The 23,659-nt window shown below is 44.5% G+C and overlaps 1 protein-coding gene across 1 annotated transcript in view; it reads right to left on the bottom strand.

Annotated features, from left to right (window-relative positions):
* The window catches only part of nid2a (nidogen 2a (osteonidogen)), a gene marked incomplete at its 5' end in the record, with an annotated part of 106,050 nt that overhangs the window by 45,335 nt on the left and 37,056 nt on the right, over positions 1–23,659 (bottom strand). The window contains 7 exons of the mRNA XM_083634174.1: positions 1,935–2,081; positions 12,722–12,949; positions 13,823–14,023; positions 15,533–15,644; positions 15,774–15,907; positions 18,430–18,539; positions 20,698–20,737. Coding sequence (XP_083490300.1) covers positions 1,935–2,081; positions 12,722–12,949; positions 13,823–14,023; positions 15,533–15,644; positions 15,774–15,907; positions 18,430–18,539; positions 20,698–20,737 — 972 coding nt within the window. The remainder of the gene's footprint in view (positions 1–1,934; positions 2,082–12,721; positions 12,950–13,822; positions 14,024–15,532; positions 15,645–15,773; positions 15,908–18,429; positions 18,540–20,697; positions 20,738–23,659) is intronic.

The raw sequence follows: 23,659 nt of genomic DNA, 5'->3' as shown, positions 1-23,659 counted from the left end.
CTCGCAGCTCGCTCACCTTCAATTATCTCGCCAGGCAGTCATCACTCACCACCATGCTGCTGCTCTCTCGGAATCAAGTTACTGCGGACGCGGCGTCAGATGACTTCCTGCCTGACCTGCCTTTCGTTTCAAAATAAAAGCGATCCCGTGTTTTTCATGCAGATTGTTTTATTTTTTTCTCTGAAATATTAGGGGAGGTCCGGACCTCCCCGTCCTCATAGCTAGATACGGCCATGGCCTCTACTAATATAAATCAGATTTTACTGATGTAAAGATGTTAGAAAAGATGCAATGCAAGTTCATCCCAAATTGTATCCGCACATTTTTTAACCGGTGAAATTGCATCTTGAACTTTTATGCCGATGCACCAATGTGAATCAGTGAATCTTTCCATCCCGAATGTCAACTACACCCCCGCAAAGTTTCGCGACTGCATCTTGCACGGTTTTGATGCTATCGTGCTGACCAAATCTGTCCACAGACAGACATATAGACAGACAGACAGACAGACAGACAGACAGACAGACAGACAGACAGACAGACACAGTGGGGGCAGTTTTCTACTTCCGCATTGCAGGAGTAGCAAATACTGCAGTTCCTCGAATGGCCACTTGAGGCAGGTTGCAGAAGTGTAGAAGTCAGTCCTATAGACCAGTGGTCCCCAACCACCAGGCCGCGGACCGGTACTGGTCCGCAACGCATTTGGTACCGGGACGCGAGCCGGTCCAATTTTTTTTTTCTTTTTTTTTTCTCTTTTTTTAATAAACATAGGCTATAATATTATAGGCTGTGTGTGGTAGTTGAAACATAGTTTCAAGTTGACGTTTATTTATGTTTGTAGTTGAAACAAAAACATAAATACTGTAGGCTACATAAATGGAAATGTTTGATCATTAATATCTACTTTTAGAAATTATATAGGCTGGATTCAAATCACTGTGCATAATTGTGAAAGTGTCTTTATTGACAGATGAAAAGGCTGTTATTTACCCGTTGTCACCACCTGGTGAGTAAATATATATGTAACTAAAACCATTAAAATGTACTACCAGTCCGCAACTTTTTTTTCCATGTACTGTATCTACCGGTCCTTGGCACAAAAAAGGTTGGGAACCCCTGCTATAGACCCCCCATGTTAAAATACCTGTCTTTACACCATAAATAAACATGTTTACAGCCGGGTTAAAACAACAACAACAACAAACGGTTTTGGTCTGTATAGCTGATTTCACCTTTCATGACAACTGTACGGGGGGTGAATTTTTATATAACTCACCAATTTAGACTCTAAAATAGATGATAGAAAAGACTATGTTTTGGGCGTGATTGACAGGTCGCCTGTCCATTGATCGCCGACCACAGACCAGTAGTAGGCGGAGCTGCGGCTCTGTGTGAAACCCCCAGTCTCGCGCCGTCTCGTACCGTCTTGCGCAAGCTGAAAACCAAGATGGCAGCGGCCAAAACGCCACACAGAGATGCTTCAAAACGTGCGTCCACAAACCACTGGGTGACATCACACACGTCCATCTCTTTTATTGTCAATGATAAACACCTGGCAAAGTACTCAAAATGGCTCTTGTGGTAGTTCCCGCTGTAATACGTGTCACCAAGACCACATTTTGCCATGAAGACGCACACACACACACACACGCACACACGCACTCACAAGGTGAAAACATTACCAGCCCGCTGCCGCGGCTAGTAAAGCAAGAAAGAAAGAAAGAAAGAAAATTATATGTGCGTGTGTGTGCGTGCGCGTGTGTGTGTGTGCGCGCGTGTGTGTGTGTGTGTGCGCGTGTGTGTAGTGGTTTTAGACCACAAAGAAAGACATAAACATAAATACATGCAGACCAAGGAGGTTCTATGTATATGCAGATACAGTACTGAGCTAGCTTGATAGCTAGCTAGCTAGTTGGCTAGCCAGGGATAGATACCATAGCAGTTGCGTCCATCTCCTCTGTAGCCAGTAGCACACTGGCACTGGTAGGCCTGTCCCTCCAGTGGGATACACTGGGCCGTCGTGTCACAGTCATGGTTCCCGGCATAGCATGGGTTGACCAGCTCCGGTCCTGTTGGCTCCACTAGAGGCAGATGAGAGAGAACATTAGAGTAGAAGTAGGAATTTAGAACAATTTTCATACAAAATAAATAATTTGCTACACTCTCTCACTGATTGCTATAACACAATAGAGTCCTGAGAAAAAGTGTTTCAGCTATGAGATGAGACCTTAGCTCAGGGGTGCCCAATACGTCGATCGCGAAGGTAGTGTGGTCGATCGCATGGCATTGAGGGGAAGATTTTTTTTTTTTTTTTTTTTTTTTACTGTTTTTCCACTGTTTCCACTGTTTTTCCACTGTTTTTTCCACTGTTTTTCCACTGTTTTTCCACTGTTCCACTGTTTTTCACTGTATACTCGGTGTATATATATATAAATAAATATGTTTGGTAGATCACTTTGACTTGGTCATTTTAAAAGTAGCTCCCAAGCTGAAAAAGTGTGGGCACCCCTGCCTTAGCTAGTAGACCATAGAACATTTGACACAGAAAGAAAAAGTATATTTTTCTAAAGAGTTGACACATAAAAAAAAAAAAAGTCATCCAATGATGACTAATTTTTTTTTGCTTTGAGGCCTGAAATTAAAGTCCATTCCCTTCATTCATTCACTTTCATTTACAGACTTAATGGCTTAAGGTGTTTCAGTTTTCCATTTTTAAGATATTGTCAGAAATAAGACAGTGCAGGCAGGGGGGGGGGGGGGTGTTTGCATCAGCATGTCCTAGGCATAAGTGTCTTGCTCAAGGACATTTGCAGAGGGACGGAAAACTTGGCTGTCACAGGAATCAAACCTGTAACCTCGCGGTTACGGGAGGCCTCTCCATTGCGGTGGACACTCCCAAAGCCAGAAAGCATAAAGTGGATGTGCATTGGGTGTACACTGGATATATCCTAAGTACGTTTTTAGCCCAGACATTTCTACAAACCTTAATTTGGTCCTTTAGTTTTTAACTATATTTGTACTGTGAGGAACTCACACTGTGTGCAGAGAATAGAACCAAGCCAGACCATGAAAATGGATTGTAATTTGTTGAAGGGGACCCATTACACTTTTCCATATTTTGTGTCATATATATATATATATATATATATATTTATATATATATATACACACACACACACACACACACACACACACACACACACACACACACACACACACACACACATATATATGCATACAAAAGTTATCCTCATCAGCAAAAATCGTGGGATTCAGACTGCTCTGAACGAGAGGTTGCAGGATTTGAACGAGAACACGGGTCTAGGTGATCTCAGATATAACCTGATTGCCTCATTGGTCATTGCTCCAGCCCCCTGCACTGTTCAAACCATAACTAACCAATGGGATCCTATGGAGCCAGCCTTGAGTGTGTGATGTCACAATTCACTCTACCAGGCTTTGCCTGTTCTTTGTACTAAATTCAGACATTTGAAACCGTTGCCAGTGCACTCTAAATACATATATTATACATCCAACTCTTCAGCTACTTCTGTTCTCACTCACAATGTATATATATAAGGGATGCGATGTATAGTTTTTGAGATATTAACATTTGACACTAGTGTTCCACTCTTTTTCACAGTTTAGTTTTGCTGCTCAGCTAAAGAGACAGGAGATAAAATGGAGCGTTTCAGACAGAGGCTGAACTGAAGGAAGAATAAAATAATAATAATAAAATATAGATTTGGAAATTAGCATAATAGGTCCGTTTTAAAGAACACGGGATAAAACTCAAACACTTTTTACTCAATTCCGGAAAAATCCCCCAACTTCCAGTGAATTACAGTGCGTCCTCACCAAATACACATGTAAAATCCGTCCAGACAAATTCCCAAAGGACGGCTTCCTCTCAGGAAGTGACTCCGCTCATGTTCTCAACACCGGCCATATGGATGAAGTTAGACACACATAGACCAGAGGGACAGCGGGAGAGAGACAGACGGGCCCAGGGATGAGTGAGCGGATGTGTGCTCAGGGTTTCCTCATGTCGCCACATGGCTCAGGCTCAGACTCGCAAGACAATAAAAAAACAACCTCAGACTAATTTCGTAGAAACCAGGAAGAAAAACACACAGAGTCAAAGCAAACCATGGGAGATCCTCCCAGAAGAATGCCAACCACTCAAACTATGCCCAGAACAAAGTGACGCACGGCGCTGCTCCACTTAAATGTTCATGACTTTTTGGTTTTCAATGTAGAGTCTACAAAATATGCTAATTTGTGGAGGCTTTTATACACCGCGAGAACATACTGTACATCGTTATGGGTGGCCACAGGGGGGACCAACTTCTTTAACACAGCTTTTCGTTGGTTCTGCAGTTCAATGGGTTCGCACTGAACTATAGAACCAATGGAATGCCGTGTAAGAAGTCAGCTAGTAGCTATTGGTTTCAATGACGTTTTAGTGTCCCATGCTATTCTGAAAAAGGTAATTACTTGGCATGTTTTTGCCGCGTTAGTCTGTCTGTTTGTCAGCAGGATATCTCAAAAGGTTAGAGGTTTGCACGAAACTTGGTAGAAAGGCAGGTGATGGGCCAACTTACAACTGATTAACTTCCCACGCCCACTGGCCAAAAGGGGGCGTTGTAATGGCTGTGGCCAATCACAAAAAGGCGCCTAACTTCCAAACGGATTCACGTAACATCACAACACTTTGTAGAAAGGCTGGTCATGGGCTAGTCCCAACGCCAGACCCATGAGAGTTCTTACACTGATACACTACGTTACAGCATGCTGCAGATCTCTCTCTGGGTCTGGGACACGCTTCTCACCAAACTGAGAATGGAAACTTCGCCAGTGATTGGCGAGCGGTGGATTCACCCTTCCCCAATCAGTAACGACTTTGCGATGAGGGAGAGGCCCACCCACCCCGAGACCGCCCATCTAACTGGCTCCTTCAAGATCGAGCATTTCGAACCACTCTCTCCTTGGTGCTATGACCTCAAACCCCTACACCCGCCCTCAAATAACCAACTGTGGCTGTAAAGGGGCACAGACTCATTGACTGTATGTAGTATGCAGAGGAGCACAGCGATTCAATGTCATATTTGAGTCTGGGGGGAGACTAGTCATGGGCCAAGGACAAACTGATTAACTTTCCACGCCCACTGGCCAAAACGGGGCGTGGTAATGGCTATGGCCAATCACAAAAAGGCACTTAACTTCCAAACGGATTCACGTAACACCACAAAACTTTGTAGAAAGATTGGCAGGGTTATACACTTTACCGGCCGGGTGCCCTCTACTTAGTATTGGTTTCAATGAGAACTTTATTGTTACTGTACAACAAATAAATATTCCAAATGCTCATTAACATGGGTTTCAATGGAGACTTTTTATGTCCAATAGTCCAAATAACATTCCAGTTGAACAAGTTGAATGTCAACAATGTAGTTTTAGTGTTCATTGGCGTGAATGCTATTCTGAAACTATAAATACTTGTAGTTTCAAGGCAGAATGTGGTTGCTGCATATCCAGAAAACGGCATGGGTTTCAATGGAGAGGTTTAATTTAAGAAGTCTTAATGCGGTCTCAGATAATTTCTAGTATTGGTTTTGATGTCACGTGGTCTAAATAATATTAAAATGAAAATTCCATTAACATTCGTTTCAATGGACAAATGTATGGTATTGTGCAGTTAACCATGGAACCAGCAAAGAGTAAAGTGAAGCCAGAAATGCAAGGTACATTAGCCAATAGCTGTTTTCTTTAGCGGTATTAAAGTCACACACACACACACACACACACACACACACACACACACACACACACACACACACACACACACACACACACACACACACACACACACACACCTACACACACACACACACACACACACACACACACACACACACACACACACACACACACACACACACACACACACACACACACACACACACACACACACACACAGAGAGAGATTAAGCACAGCTTGCTTCCATCTCCTGAGGCTAGGGACCAATTTTGGCCCATTATCAAAGAGAGGGGGAGAGAGAGAGGGAGAGAGAGGGAGGGAGAGAGGGAGAGAGAGAGAGAAAGAGGGAGAGAGAGAGAGAGGGAGAGACTCTTCAAAGTCCTGAATGTGGCCGGGAAGGAGGGGAGTTTAGAGGAAGGGACAGAGGGATGGGAGAAAAGACTAAATGAGGGATAATTAGAGAGATAGAGGGAGAGATGGCAGGGGGTAGAGAACACACACACACACACACACACACACTAATGCACACATGCACTGCACACCATCAAAGCGATGACTGCGGTTCCCCACCTGTCGCTTTTAACTAAACCCAGGCTGTATATGTAGCCTACATAATGCGTGCATGTATTGTGTGTGTGTGTGTGTGTGTGTGTGTGCGCGCGCGCACACACACGCGCGCGTGCCTGTGTGTGTGTGTGTGCGTGTGCCACCCCTGCAGCAGTTGAAATATCACAATGCCACAGGTGTTTCTATGGAGGGATTTCTGTGTCAACAATCACAAATTAATCAAATCAGGCTTGGATTAACAGGGTGGTGCCCACACTTGAAGTGCCCCCCTCCTTCCTCTCCACACGTAAAAAAGTGGAATTTACTATGGCAATAAAGACCACAGATTTACACGAACTTACTGCTAAAGTACAGGCACAACACACATACAACAGAAAAATGTAAGACACAATGGGCCCTATCTTGGTACAGGCGCTATCCCCTATTTGCGGTTGCGCACCTGTTTGCGTGTGCCTTAAGGCAGGGAAGATAGCAGTCCGCCCCACGCAAGTGTCAATTAGCGGTCCCGGCACGATACCATCCAGTTTTGCGGCGGGATCTGCAGGTGTGGGCGTCCAAAACAGACGGGTTCCCGCTAAATGCATTGTGGTATCGATTCGTCAGCATGCTGAAAAGCAGCTCTAAAGCATCTCAGCGCTAAAGAAAAGAGGCCCGCTGCCATGAGCGCAGAAAAAATATCTAACCTGACCCAACCAAACCCACAAACTACAGAATTTCTCTAACCAGGATGAGGGGAGAATAGAATAGAATCGAATCGAATCGTCTAATGGAATATCAAAAATAATATGCGAAATCAATCAATCAATAAATCAATAAATCAACAATACACCATAGTACTAATGTTCTATCCCTGGGCAGACCAGTGGATGACATAGGCAGGGAGTGGAGGGAAATGGGAGGAGAGAGAGAAGAGAATAACCTTGCATCTTTTGTGTGTGTGTGTGTGTGTGTGCGTGCGTGTGCGAGTGCGTGCGCGCGCGCGTGTTACTGCCATAGGCTAAATGTTTTTCGGCCTTTCTCTCAGCCGCGGGTGATGCCTCTGATGTAGCCTACTTCAAATGCAATATCGTTCCCCCACCACAAATGTTCATTATCAGCTTTGTAGATTCGTTTCTAAGGATTTATCTCCATTAAACCCGAACTGGTTCATTCCGAAATTCATTATAGAATTGTCAGTATCGACTTTTTTCGCAAAGCATTCTCATTTCCACCCTTCAATGCCCGCAGGCAGCTGCAACAATTTACTGTAGCCTATACTGAAAAACAGGCCAATTGATAGCAGGTAGGTAGGTGTGTGTGTGTGTGTGTGTGTGTGTGTGTGTGTGTGTGTGTGTGTGTGTGTGTGTGTGTGTGTGTGTGTGTGTGTGTGTGTGTGTGTGTGTGGGGTGTGAGAGAGAGCAAACTCTTTGATGCATGATTTTGAATCAAAAGGTCAACTAAATAGATTAACCAAAGTATTTAGTCAAAATGGAAGAATAGAATAGAATAGAATAGAATAGAATAGAATAGAATAGATTACAGCAGCAGTCCGAGCTCTGGGAGCGCGGACCACTGTGTGGCAGTGGAGCTGTCGGAGGTGCTGAACAAGAAAGGGCGTTGCTGTCCAAAGTGCGTTTTTCCTGCTCCAGTAAGCAGCGGGAGAAAACCGAGAGAGCAGTGATAATCTATCGTAATTTACAGTGTGATTCCCTGCACCTGTTTGGCAGCCTATATAAAATGTAGGCTATGCTTTCAAACCTCTCTGCTGATTTTGATTTAACCTCACTCCACATAAGCAAGCTGCCCAACCTGAGAGGAGAAAACCCGCCATTTGCTTTTAGCACTTGTCTTAATGCTGGGCATGCCCTATGCCAAATCACGTGTTTCCTTGCTAAATGCTTGCCTTCATGCCTTCATATGCGCTAAAACACCCTGCTGCGCTTGAACGCACCATTATTCTCCTCGCTGCCAGTCCAGTATAGGTAATTCCTTTTCGGGTACGTCATTACACACGGACGTGCCACCCCCAAATTACGCATGCATGGCGCAAACTGTGTTAAAGGGAATGCGAGACGAGAATCTGATGGTTTGATAGATGTTATGTCGAGGCATTGCCAGGCCACAGCTGTGAATAATTCTGGTAGTTAAACCCGTCCAAATCCTGTTTGCGCTAGCATTTTATGGGCACGATAGCAGATGACTTAGCACAGCTCCAATTTGCGCCTGTGCCCGGCATTACGCCCGTGTAGCCTACGTTAAGTGCACTTAAGGCTGGGTTGGACATGGTCATACATGCCAGAATAGCCTACTACTATCTAAGCAATTTAATATGGGATCGCCTGCACACAGATTATTCATATCTAGGCTACTCCTGCATTTTGCAGCTGCAACTGTGTTGCTTTTGGCCTGTATGATGTGATTGAACTTCATATTATTTCCAGCATAGTCCTTGTATGAAATATGGAGATATGCGAATCTGCTGCCAATAGCCTATATGTGACCACAAAATAGGCTATTTAAAAAAAATGAAATCTATGCCCGCACGTACTGTGTCGATTCAGTTCAGCAGCCTTTTTTAATTTTATTATCATTATTACCTATTACCCTATAGGAATTATTCCATCAGTGCGACCAAACACATCATGAGATCATTATTATTCATTGAGCCTAAATGGTCTAAAAACACCTATGGATTTTGGAAATAGACATGCAGGTTATATTGAGTTTATTGAGAGGGTGAATTGAGCTGCTGTAGATAGCCTACGTGGAGGCAGAAACCGCTCTTCAAAGAAATGACTGATGTGAATAAAAGTGGTAACTTTAGACAGTCATTCGGGAACAGACTAATAATATCCAACGCGGATTTTGATTCTGACATACATAGTAAAGCTTCACGATTTGCGCTTTGAATGAATGAGGAAATAGGCGTGTCTGGCACTGTAGAAGCTGGAGCAGTCAATATTGCATTGTGATTGGCTAGTTGTTAAAAACCATGCCTCTTTTGCGGGCACGAGCTCCTGTGCACGGGCATTTTCATGTGCACGCGCTCTCAACTTGATTAGAAAAACCTGGATCCACTTAACGAGTTGATAACTACATTCGTGGTATGACTTAACTAGAATCCAGCTAGATGGCAATTATCTGGTTTAGCCAAACCAGATCAGGGACAGATCCTGGATCTTCTTATACAACATTCGTGGTACAGCCCTCTGGTATGGGATTAGAAACGGAAGGTCCAATTGAGATGGCTCTAAAGTTTAGAGGCATCGCGATTGGACCTTCGGTTTCTCAGAAAATGTCAACTTTTCTCTGATTGGATCAAAATTGGCGGCGACCTCAAACTATCCAGAGAAAAGCTGACATTTTCTTGCAAACGGAAGGTCAGATCGCGATGCCTATAAAGAACTATATGTATTTTTCCACCCCGAATCCAACGCCACCATCGTTGAGTCTCTACTCAAGTTACGTTGCGGTCAAGGAGTTACAGTTGCGGAGATACATCCGCCCTGCCTGCAGGACTATAGGGGAGGGATAGAGGACAGTGGGGGGTGGGGGGTTTCAAGTCACTGACCAAACACTCTATTTCAGTGATTGCTGTCAGAATATAGAGTCATTTAACACTTATTTAACACAAAACATCGCTGAATGCAGCTTTAAATCCAGTACACAGATACTTTGATTCTGCCTCTTATCTTTGTCTGTCTGGAACCTTTAACTCTCTCTCTCTCTCTCTCTCTCTCTCTCTCTCTCTGCTGGTGTCTCCTGCCCTCTCTCTTTTTCCTATCAGTTCAGTGTCTTCGATTCTACAACAATCTCTCTCTCTCTAGTCTATCTGATTCTCATGACATCACTGGGCAGCTATTCTGCCCGGCAACCCCCCCGCTGGAAAATCTGTCATTGGCTGGGATATTATTTCCCAGAGAGCGTAATACCCCCCACACACACACACACACACACACAACACACACGCACACACATGCACACGCACACACCACTTAACCCATGTTTACAAAAGCCCAGTCCCCAAAAGCTCTTCCAGCTGTGCTCTGGATGTATCAGTGTGTGTGTGTGCGTGCGCGCGCGCATGTCCGTGTGTCATCATAAGCTTTTTAATCAACGTGTTGACATTTAAATGACAGAAACTTGGTACAAATTCAAAAAACTGGGAAAATCCAGTTTCTCTCTCTCTCTTTCTCTCTCTCTCTCTCTTTCTCTCTCTCTCTCTCTCTCTCTCTCTCTCTCTCTCTTTCTCATAATCGGTCAGTACCAGTTTCTGCCATGCTTTCTCTCTCTCGCTCTCTCTCTCTGGTTTTCATCATCAGATAGATTGGGTCAAGGAAGCAGTAGTAGACTGGAGAGCATTGTGTGTCCGTGTGTTGACAGAGAAAGAACATGTCATATGCTATACACATTTCCATATTTGTATGGCTCGTCATGTCACCCCGAGAAAAGATGAGAGCAGATGATGCAAAAGATGAGGAAAACAAAAAGAGAGACCATAAAAAGTCTGTACATCTATCTATCATACACACACTTGAAAACCCCAAGTACAGTAAATATAACTCGTTTAATTCTAGCTCATCACAAGTGTGAATATTTATTTGCATTACCCGGTCTTAAAGGTATCTGTCTGTTAATACGTCTGGGGACACAAAACAACATTGAACAGACTTTTGACCAGTTGGGTTTGAGGAACACCCACTTTGCAACTAAACAAAACATGGACGTGGAGTATTTTTCTTTCCTTCTCTCATTCTGAGCTCTCATTGGTTATTGACGGTCTCCGTTCAGATTTAATTGGTTGACCAGCTCACCCCACAGGAGGACTTGTCCAGATTTGGGTCATAAATATCAATCATTTGTACGACCGAACTAAACGAGCACAGATTTGGTGCCATCTCAAAGGTCGTCCCCAGCGTTAGGAGGCATTATTTGCCAATTACATTGATGAAGCCATGATGAGGCAATGCACATTTCAACATTGTTTTTATGGTTTCACAACAGAATGAGCTGAGCTCTGTCCAAAAGCTCATGTTTTCAACACCTCTGCTCTGTGGAACACGTTTAGACTCAGATATCTCTTTGTCAATAATGGTCCTTCATATTGGCCAGTCAGCATCACCATCAAGATGATAGAGCAGTGATACTCAACTGGCGGCCCCCTGTGTGGCCGCGATGGAATTTAAAAAAAAAAAAAAAAATTACAGTGCACCTGAACGCAACATGCAAGATACCCGCTGAATAAGGCCATGTTCAGACTAGGAGGCCAAATCTGATTTGTGAACTTTAGTGACCTATTAATGACTATCCAGATTAGTTTTATGAGTCTGGACACTCCAAGTCTGATTTGTGTCACTTGTCCCAAATCACATATGGAGGTAGTTTCCAATCTGCTTTCGACTGATGTGACTTGAGTGCGGACGCGCAGATCCACCAAATCTGATTTGACCGTCACTCGCAACTCGTCATCAAATGCTTCTGCGCAGGAAAACCACGTCACCAACGTACTATTTACTGACGCCCACGTCGTTACCATAGCAACCCATGTAGATAGGCTGTTTAGGTCTGGCCACACAGATCCGACTTGAGAATCAGATTTGTGGCAGTGCGGACACACTCCCAAATCAGATTTGGGAAACCAATCAAGATAATGATGATTAATGACTTTATCAGCAAATCGGATTTGCCTGTAATGTGAACATGGCCTAAGTGTCCAAATGTTCATGTCATTCTGGCCAATACTCCACTTCTGTTATAGCATTTCAGTCTGGAATATGGAATATCTTTCAATAATCTATGATTTAGCTGCTAAATTGTCAAAAATCTGCTCGCTACCCAGGCACTTATGTATGTACTTAACCTAACTAACTATCCGGTGTGCACAACATTGTCAGACTAAACTCCGGCTGACACCCCAAAAACCTACAATCCGCTACAGAAAAATGTATATTGATTGTTTATTAACTGGCCCCTGGCCTCCTATCATTTCACCAAAGTGGCCCCCGGGCAAAGCAAGTTGAGTATCCCTGTGATAGAGGCTCCCTGATGACAGCTGGTGCAATTTGATATATCAGTCTAGCCCTGATTATAATATGGCATTTTGATCAGATTCTACAATAGCTGTGTTTCTATTTAATATTATTTTATACCAGGTGGTTGAGAGAAATCATTCCATTCACTTTTGAAGGTCGATACTGAAGAGAAGAATAAACATTCATGTACACTTGTGTGGAATCTGCTCAAAATGGTGCATTCGAATCAATTCCGGTTAAGTGCTTCCCATAGACAACAGGTGTAGTATTGATCAGTTGCATAATAACTATATATCCAAACATCATATCTATTGATCAATTGATTGATAAAAGGCCGATATCTGCACAGCAATATCTGGCCTCTAACAGCAGTGCAACTGACCTCCGACCGGGCCGATCTTGTTGGTGATGGCGTATCTGAGGATCCTCTCCTCCTTGACGTACATCACAAACACCCTCTCCATGGTGATCTGCAGCGTCTCCGGGCTGCTGTGGCTGTCGTGACGACAATCACGGTAGGTAATGTTCTGCTTGAGCTGGAAGGAGAAGGACTCCGACCCTCGCTCGGCCGAAACCACCGAAAACTCTCGCACAGAGGTGGAGGTAGCAACTGGAGAGGAGGGAGGGGGAGGGAGGGGGGAAAGAGAGAGAGAGAGACAGAGAGATTTTTGTGTGAACTTGCGTCCTAAAAGAAATTTCAACTTTTCAACAGAGAATTCAGAATGTTTTCAGAATGTTTGCTACAGTATGTCACCAGTTATCTGGTTGCTATGTTACCAGTTGTCTTGTTGCGATGCCACTATTAGCCAAGCTGTTGATTGCGAGGGCTACCTGAAGTGGAAAGTGTTTCTTTACAGTTACCTTATGACTAGCAATACTGCACTCCAATTAGAGATTTGTTAGTCAGTCAGTCAGTCAGTCAGTCAGTCAGTCAATCAGTCAGTCAGTCAGTCAGTCAGTCAGTCAGTCAAGTTTATTTGTATAGTCCTAATTCACAAGCATGTCTCAGAGGATTTTACAGTGTCTGGCTAAGTTTAGCTAACCACAATCAATAAAGAACTTACCATATATGAAGCATATAAAAACAAGCATACCAAGAGAAGACAGGGAAGATGAGAAAGAGCAGAGAGCAAAGAGAGAAGAGAGAGCGAGAGCGCAGAACAAGAAAACAAAGACAAAGACAGACAATCTAGCCTACCCTAACCTTACAGTAGCTTGAACTACAGTACCTAGTAGCAACCAATCTACCAATCTAATCTACAGCCTAACCTAGACTATCCTAACCTAGACTATCCTAACCTAGACTATCCTAACCTAGACTATCCTAACCTACTGGCATCCCTCAGCCTGGACCCTTCATGCCTCAACCCGGGCCGCCTGTAGGAAACGGGTTGAGGCATGGCCACTCCTGCAGGAGCGGCGATGCCTCTATCAAATGGCAGTCATTGTGTCACAGGTCATCTTATTGGGTCATCATGGTTACCTGAGGGGTAGTACTGGTAGGTCTCCTTGAAGGGTTCCATGGTAACCGTGGCTCCAGGGGGCAGGAAGGGCACGTTGCCGCTGACGACAGTATCCACGGTGAGGTGATTGTGGTCGTCGAGGCCGCGGGCCGTCTGGACGATTGACAGATGCTCGTTGCCGGGGTAGAAGATCACCTCCGCGTGACGAGTGAACTCTGCGCCTGTCAACCAGGCAATAAACAATGAATCCAATGCTTCCTCTATGGATGTAATACATAAATAACATACATTGTATCTATAAAGTTTTTATTACACACATTTGTTTCAGGACGGAGCCATAGTGCAGCAGTTGCATACCATACAAATGGAATCTATGCAATGGTTACATCAGTATGGAACAGACAAACACACACTCACGCACGCACGCACCACGCACGCGCACACACACACACACACACACACACACACACACACACACACACACGCATGTGCACACACACACAAACACACACGCACAGCTGCTTCCTATTAGAGAGGGGAGGTGAAAGCCTGATATCACATCACATCCCTGGAGACAATACAGCTGGCTGGGAGACTGAAAACACACACACACACACACACACACACACACACACACACACAGATGTCCTCACTGTAGAGGATTTAGATGTACTCAAGAATCAAGATGTTCAAGACGACATGCCCGACCAAACACTCCGATACTCCTTTCAGACCAGTCCAGCCAGGCTTACTCCCAGGTTGATTTTGTGTCTGAAAGGGTTAACCCGCGTTGCCCTACTCAGATTGGTGACCATCGGTCAGACAAGGGTTGATTTCAACAATGGCACGACACGGTTTGCTACAACTGGGGCAGGACGAACGGATCTCATTGGTTACGAATGGGGCACGGCCAGCCGATATAAACGTCAAATAAGATGTAAAACTGATAAATAAGATTATGTTTTTGAACCCTAGTGTTTTTCAACTAGCACCTTTGTCACTTGTTGCGCTGACACACATACAGTTGACAGGCAATAGAGTACCAGGGATGACGTATTTTTGTAGGCTTACCCAGAATTCCCTGCACTTCCTGGTTCCTATGGGTAAAAGTCAATGTGATTTTTGGATGGGAATTTCGGTTAAATACATGAAATAAGGTCGGTGGTTAACGAAAGTTTATGAAACAGCAAACTTTGTGTTAGGCAAGATAATCTTCACAAATGAGGATGATTTTTATGACTTATGATGCGTTTTCTGAAAAATCGTGTTTAAAAAAAATTCATTTATGCTTCGAAAATTATAAAAGTGCTCCTCATTTGTGAAGATTATCTTGCTGAACATGAAGTTCGCTGTTTCATAAACTTTTGTTAACCACAGACTCACTCACTCTTATTTCAGGAGTAAGTGAGCTCTGTGTCTCTGTTTCAATTTTTGTCCCACTGATGATGTCACAATGTCTATGACATCATCAGTGATGTCATAGTGTCCCACAGTGGCACATGTCATCAGTGACAGTGAGTGATGTCATTAGACATCAATTAGAGCAGGCGAGGCCACGCAACAGCCGAGCTGCGGGCGAGGCCGTGCAGCAGCCAAGCTGCGTATGCAAGCCAGCGTAGCGATGAGCTGCAGGCCAGGGTGGGCGAGGCCGCATAGTGGCCGAGCTGGCGAGCCCGTGTAGCAGCGAGCACACACACACACACACACACACACACATACACACAGCTCACCAATGATTTTGAATCCCGCTTGGCTATTGGGTAGCTCCAGAGCAAACAGCCACCCAAACACCTCTCCTATTGGTGCAACCGGCATCAGAGCCCAACCCACTGGCTCAGGGACCTGACCAATCACAACAAAGGTTACAAAAGCAGATTAGAGAAATACGGTTTAAGGATTAAGAATAATGAATGAGGAACTGACAGGCAAAGGCAGTATTACTATGACTTCTCAAGGCGGTGTTGGTTATACCTCGCTGATGGCAGTATACGCTCTCCCGTCTCCCACTACGATGTAGGCGTGGAGGTCGATGTTGTTCAGCACCACTGGAGTGGAGCCCACGGTCACTGTGCCGCTCACCTTCCCGCTCACACGCTGGGGAGCACCTGGGGGGAGGGAGACATGTAAGTACTGCATAATATGGGTATCAATCATCACATTTCATGCTTTTCCAATAATACAATGTCAGAAACAACTACATGTTAGAGTTGGGAGATGTCCAGAGATGGATTTGATCACATTAAAAACACCAAGAAATGGCATTTTAATGGTTGGAAATGGACTGGTCTGAAATCTGATGGCATTATTGATTGGGATTGTTATGTATGCCATGAAGCAACCACTAAAAATACAACATTTTCTAGGGGGTAAAAGTAGTTATTCTTAACAGGGCTTAAAATTCGGCGTGGGATTGCGAGATTCACGCATCTTTTTTTGAAATTTCCGCATATTTTCAAATTATAAAGGAGTAAACATTTACGGCGTAAATGGTTTACGCCGTAAACCATTGCGGGTCACGGCCCCCGGGCCAGACACGGCCCCTAAAACGATTTCATACGGCCCGCCACTTGATATCAAGTTATAGTGAAATCAGGCCCGCACCTCCGCTCAGAGCACAGAGCGTGCTCCCGAGGCGCGTGGAGAAGGCGCTGCCTTCATGCAGACGAGCCGCACTTCACACCAGGGTTGCCAGATAAATTTCCATAGATGTGCAGTTCCTTGGGCGGTTTTGTGTGCATTTTGGCGGGTTTTTAACTCTTTGTTCTGGAAACCATCAGCAGTATCTGGCAACACGGCTTCACACTCCAGGCCAGCGGGATCATCACTGCATGTAAAATCCACCTCATTAGCAGGTGATTCGAAGAAAAACATTTGCTCGCTAAAATGTTGTCTTTTGTTGAGAAGTGAACATGTCGCTGTCAAAAGGCAAAAGAAAGGTTGATGACGAGCACAGACAGTTACAGGAGAAGTGGGAGAGTGATTATTTTTTCGTCGAGTTCAAAGGGAATGCCGCCTGCCTCATTTGCAAAGAGAAAATCGCCGTACTAAAATAATATAACCTGAAGCGAATAGAATAAGTGAATAAGCAGGGATGCAAACTAGTCACCTTTAGGTAACAGTGAGTCACCTTTTTCATCCCAAAATAGGGCACTTAAGTGAATGATTTTGTGTCTGCCCTGGTATCTGTCACCTTTTTAACTATCCATGACTTTGCATCCCTGAATAAGAGTCTAATTACTATGTCTTTTGTCATTGTGTTTTATCTGCAGACGAAGCAGCCATAGGCTTTCGGTTGTATTAAAGCCTTTACTTTTTGTATTGAGTGATACACTTTACTAAAACACTCATATCATATTATAATACCTCAGGTGTGCATAAACTACAGGTTAAGTAAAGACAAAAATGTGAAATTATAATATCGGATCTGTTATCGGACAGGAGAAGCAGATATTTACCGGTTATCGTATTGGCTGAAAAAATCCCCCCCAAAGTCTATAAATCCCCACTATCTGAAGAACATAAGGGGGGAATTCCCCCCCATTTTGCAAAGTGAATTTTAAGCCCTGCTTAATATAAAAACACAAGACAATTAAAAAAATGGGAGCATATGTGACCATTATGATATGGATCAATAGTGAAAAAGCATTTTTTTTTACAAAGAGGATCTCACAAGTCTACCAATACAAAAGTGTGTGTGTGTGTGTGTGTGTGTGTGTGTGTGTGTGTGTGTGTGTGTGTGTGTGTGTGTGTGTGTGTGTGTGTGTGTGTGTGTGTGTGTGTGTGTGTGTGTGTGTGTGTGTTGAGGTTAGTGCACTAACCTTCAGGTAGGCAGTATATGTCTGTGTGTTGAGGTTAGTGCACTAACCCTCAGGTAGGCAGTAGTGTGTGTTGAGGTTAGTGCACTAACCCTCAGGTAGGCAGTAGCACAGTATGTGTGTGTGTGTTGAGGTTAGTGCACTAACCCTCAGGTAGGCAGTAGCACAGTATGTGTGTGTGTGTGTGTGTGTGTTGAGGTTAGTGCATTAACCCTCAGGTAGGCAGTAGCACAGTATGTGTGTGTGTGTGTGTGTGTTGAGGTTAGTGCACTAACCCTCAGGTAGGCAGTAGCACAGTATGTGTGTGTGTGTGTGTGTGTGTGTTGAGGTTAGTGCACTAACCCTCAGGTAGGCAGTAGCACAGTATGTGTGTGTGTGTTGAGGTTAGTGCACTAACCCTCAGGTAGGCAGTAGCACAGTATGTGTGTGTGTGTGTGTGTGTTGAGGTTAGTGCACTAACCCTCAGGTAGGCAGTAGCACAGTATGTGTGTGTGTGTGTGTGTGTGTTGAGGTTAGTGCACTAACCCTCAGGTAGGCAGTAGCACAGTATGTGTGTGTGTGTGTGTTGAGGTTAGTGCACTAACCCTCAGGTAGGCAGTAGCACAGTATGTGTGTGTGTGTGTGTGTGTTGAGGTTAGTGCACTAACCCTCAGGTAGGCAGTAGCACAGTATGTGTGTGTGTGTTGAGGTTAGTGCACTAACCCTCAGGTAGGCAGTAGCACAGTATGTGTGTGTGTGTTGAGGTTAGTGCACTAACCCTCAGGTAGGCAGTAGCACAGTATGTGTGTGTGTGTTGAGGTTAGTGCACTAACCCTCAGGTAGGCAGTAGCGTCCATTTCCATAGAAACCAGGTCGGCAGTGACAGCAGAAGCCTGTGGCATAGTCAGAGCACAATGCATTCTGGGAGCACTGCTGCTGGAACCTGGAGGAAAGAACGAGAGGAATGAAGGAAAGGGAATGTGTGAAGGAAGATGGAAACAGTATGGAAAAGAAACATACCTGCGGAATACCTGTGCAGTGTATCAGGCAATGCAGCCATTGTGCAACATCGCAATTTGGCCATTAATCTGCACAGCCATCATTAATCGTCCTTAATTACCTACCGTAAATTCCGGACTATAAGCCGCGGCTTTTTTCCCGTTTTTTGGGCTTTTTTGGCCCCTGCGGCTTATATAACGGTGCGGCTTATCTATGGATTTTTTCAAAAAAAAAAAAAAAAATCTCTCTTTTTTAGCACTCTTTCTAACTATAAATCCACTTCTGTTTTAATTTCCTCTCTTGCCCTCTTTTAACAACATAACATAACATAACACAACACAGGTAAGCAGAAAGAAAAAGACGAAGCAATCACCGCCATGAATGAGGAAATGACTCACCTGCTGGAGGCTGGAGATACACGGCTTGGGCTAAACTTTTACTCCGTGAAACACTATCGATTAAGTCCGACATCGCTCAGAGGTTTGAGCAGCTTGAAAACAAGTTTGAAAACGTGCAGAAGTCCATCCACTCAATCACTAAATAAAATAAGGCAACCGTGAACAGAGTTTCTAATGCGGAAAAGCGCATCAGCGCACTGGAGGACAAAAACAACACAGTGAGTCGTCCGAAAGTGGATAAAATGCAAAAACAAATCGAAACCCTGCACACGCAGGTTGATGACTTAATCAGCAGGAGTAAAAGAAATAACATTCGCCTGATCAATGTAAAAGAGGGAGCTGAGATTGGTGACATGGACGCTTTCGTGGCAAAATCCTGTGTTACATCCTGGACCTGAAGGAAGGCGAGAAACCACCAGAGGTGGACAGGGCACACCGGGCGCCTCGGCCACGTCCAGACCCCGGCCTGTCACCGAGGGCCATCTTCATCTGCCTACTCCGCTGGCCCGACCGTCAACTCATCCTCCAGGCTGCGGGGAAGAAGCCCCTCACCTGGGAGGGTACGCGCTTTTTCGTCCGGCAGGACCTCTCCGTGTTGGTGCAACAGAAACGCGCAACATACAACAGCATCATCGAAAAGGTTAAAGTCAATGGATATCGCTTTGGCGTACTGTACCCAGCGAGACTCGTCATAACCATTGATGGACAGCGGCGGAACAAGAGCTCAAAGTGAAACTGCCGAATATCTTTTGAGTTGGACTGGTCAATAGTACTGTGAGTAACTAAAATAAAAAACGGAATTCTCTCTTCTTTAGCACTCTTTCTAACTATAAATCCACTTCTGTTTTAATTTCCTCTCTTGCCCTCTTTTCACCACACCGCGGACACTGTGTGCACTGTAAAAAAAAAAAAAAAATACCATTAAAACACCCGCGGCTTATAGTCCGGTGCGGCTTATATAAGAAAAAAATAGTCAACTTTGAAGGTGCGGCTTATACACCGGTGCGCCTTATAGTCCGGAATTTACGGTAATTAAAAAATCTGACTCCGTTAGGTCACCTGCAGGGGTGCTCTTTACACTTCCTGAAAGAGTCAGTGCGATCCCATGTAAAATGGCATAGCTGTGGCCGAACACAGCTTCTGCTTGCTCACTCACTCACTCACTCACTCACTCACTCACTCACTCACTCACTCACTCACTCACACAATCACTCACTCACACACAGAGACTTTGCATTCATATTATAGTTCTGATAGCTGTTATCACAATCACTGGCCATTTAGTCAGGCCTCGCTCACAGAGTTGGCATGCAGCCTCTCGTCTCTCTCCCCAGAGGGTTTTCATAGTCCACTTCCCTGGCTGATTCCAACTTTGTTCAGCTGTGTTCCTCCACTCAGGTGTGCTCCATAGCTGACAAATGTAGCTCTCCATGGTGCTGAACCTGTGTTGACTCATTTTGGCCACTAATAAGCCATTTTTGCCCATTTATTCAGGCCCTAATTACCTAATTCAAAAATCCAGCTATGTTGAGTCACCCGCAGGGGTGCTCTTTACACTTCCTGAAAGATTCAGCGCGATCGCATGTAAAATGGCATAGCTGTGGCCGAACACAATTTCTGCTCACTCTCACTCACTCACTCACTCACTCACTCACTCACAGAGGCTTTGCATTCTTGTTATAGGATGTACATTCATATACATACCTGGCACATGTCTCCTTATTCTCTGTACTGTACTGAATCACTGGGGGAGAGAGAGAGAGAGAGAGAGGATCAGAAAAGGTTTATTATACTTTACATAACAAAAACCTCATTGAGTTGAAACAGGGATGGCAAATGAGAGGTCGTTTCCATATAAGGACTGATGGACAGAAACAATAAGAAGGTGGGTGGGGGAGAGGACGAGAGGCGGGTAAATATACACACACACACACACACACACACACACACACACGTCAAGGAAGAGAGAAACCAGCTGTTGCTGTCCTGCCTCCTACACCCACATATTCGCACACAAACACACTAATTCACCATTGCCCGCTCGTGAACTCCTACAGACGTATGTGCACTAAAGAATGGAAATGCTCCACAATGTGAAATATTTCTCAAAGCTAAACACTGAAATAGAGTGGAAGTGATCACAGTACAGAAAGAGAATTCACGACTAAATGAATCAATAAATTAATATAAATAAATGTCCATTTTGCTACTTTCTCTCTCTCTCTCTCTCATTGCTAAAACACAATAGTGATTCAACCTACAGTTTGACCTACAGCTTTTGCATTTCCTGGGAAAAGTCCTCTGGAGCACAGGAAGTGATGCGTTTTACATTTTCGGTTTGTTTGGAATAAACAGAAGAAGAACAATCGCTCAGCAGGTGAATGCTGCTCCATGACAAAAGGCTGTCCGACAGAGAGAGGGGAAGAGAACTCGTCCCTGCCTGTTTGTTTAAGTGCGCAATTACGCGCAAATATCTAACTGGGCGTCCGGGTAGTGTAGTGGTAGATTCCCTGCCTACCAACACGAGGGTCGCAGGTCCGCGCCCCCGTGTTACCTCCGGCTTGGTCACGTGTCCATACAGGCACGATTGGCTGTGTCTGTGGGTGGGAAGCTGGATTGAGGGTATGTGTCCTGGTCGCTGCTCGAGCGCCTCCTCTGGTCGGTCGGGGCGCCTATTTGGTGCGGATGCGAACTGGTGTTATTAGCGTGATCCTCCCACGTGCTACGTCCTGTCGGTGAAGCTCCCCACTGTCAGATGAAAAGAAGCGGCTGGAAACTGCGCATGTGTCGGAGGAAGCATGGTGCTAGTCTACGGCTCTCCCCAGATCGACAGAGGGTGGAGCAGCGACCGGGGCAGCAGGGGAAGAAATTGGCCAAGTACAATTGGGGAGAAAATGGAGGCAAAATAAGAAAAAACAAAAACAATATCTAACTGCATTTAAGACTTTTATTGTTCTTTTATGGACAATCTAAGCGGAATGCAATGCAAAAACAGCACAACCCGTTTAGTACCAATAATAACTAGTCAATGTCACTGAATCCTGATTTCATTAACTTTTTACTTACAACGCTAAACTTGAAATACCACATAACTAAGAAATGAGTGTTTCACGCTCACGCTCGCTCTCTCCTATCTCTGTCAGTGTCTCTCTCTCTCTCTCTCTCTCTCTCTGCTTCTTGTCTCTCTTTCTCTATCTCTTCCTTCCATTTTTTTTTTATTTCTTGTACATCTCTCTCTCTCTCTCTCTCCCTCAATAGCTGTTTTGGGATGAGAATACAGCATTCTCTTGTTCTACAGGGGAATCACACACTCACGCATGCGCACGCACGCACACACACACGCGCGCGCACACACACACACACACACACACACACACACACACACACACAAATATATAGTTGAACACAGGATGTCAGGATATTTGCTCAACCACTGCACACAGGAGACATGTCAGCGTGCTTTTAGACACACACACACACACACACACACACACACACACACAGTTCCTGCAAAAAACGACCATCTCTGCAAAAAAGTCCTTTAGTTCTTGAAACAGATTGATTTGCACTGGACACAAGGAAACTTAGCCCACTTGTTTAGCAGAAAATATGATTTTTAAGACTCAATATTAGATTAAATGACTCAACACACCAAGCGCGTCGATTTGGGTAGGGTTGGTTAGGACAAGTCACAAGCAACATTTCAGGGTGTCCAATTGTCCCTACCAACTTTTAAGCAACCTTATTTGCATTATCTTTGGAGTGCAGTTATATAGGTCATTTAGATTGTCTTCCCATATTTTGCAAGGATAGAATTGACCCGACCATTATTGAGTGAAATTAGTTTGCAATATGTTCAAAGTTACATTTACCCCTGTTTTTCACAACTGAATGGGCCAGTCCAATTTTTCCCCCCCAAACTCACGTTTGATTGGCTCATTTGGCTGATGACCAAACAAACGCCCACCCACACACATGGCTCTGACACACACTACTGACACGCCGACATGCCGCCGCCGCCTCCTCCTCCTCCTCCCGCTCGGAAAAAGAGGGGTCCCCCTGCAGCAACTGTAAGTAACGGCGTTGCGTTAGGGTAGCAAAACGAGACGTCATTGTTGGTGGAGGTGGAGGAACACACCACTAATTTTATTACTGAAAGTCTGACACGCATCACGCGTCGCATTTGTGCCCCAGGCTGTCAAACTGTGACAGGCTAGAGGCTGTAGACAGGGACTTAGGAAGCGCTGCAGCCTTTTCTTATTCTTGTCTTTTGTTATTGTTATTGTTTTGTCTACTATGCACTTTGAGGATGGTGTTGGTTGTCGTTTTGCACTGTTGTATGTATCGATGAGAAACAAGTGTCTGAGGATGCAAGACAAATTTCGGACTCTGTCTGACAATAAAGTAATATCTTATCTTATAACGTTAAACTGTGTGAACCAGCAGAGTATCATTTTACATTACAGCTGCTAACCTGCAAAACGCGAGCAAGAAGATGCTAGAGAAAAGTGTCCTGTCCAGTTACATGCATGTGTACATGTTACATGCATTGTTACACCCCTATTTTGGATGCATGCAGAAATGAGAAAATTTAAAATGAGGCATTCTATAGAACAGAAAGAAAACAAAGTAATGTAGCTATATTTGGACTGGTGGGCTTACTGAT

Source organism: Poromitra crassiceps, assembly GCF_964638095.1.
Source record: "Poromitra crassiceps genome assembly, chromosome: 3".
Taxonomy (NCBI): Eukaryota; Metazoa; Chordata; class Actinopteri; order Beryciformes; family Melamphaidae; genus Poromitra; species Poromitra crassiceps.
The sequence above is the reverse complement of the archived record's forward strand: the minus strand, read 5'-3'. Positions and strand labels throughout refer to the sequence as shown.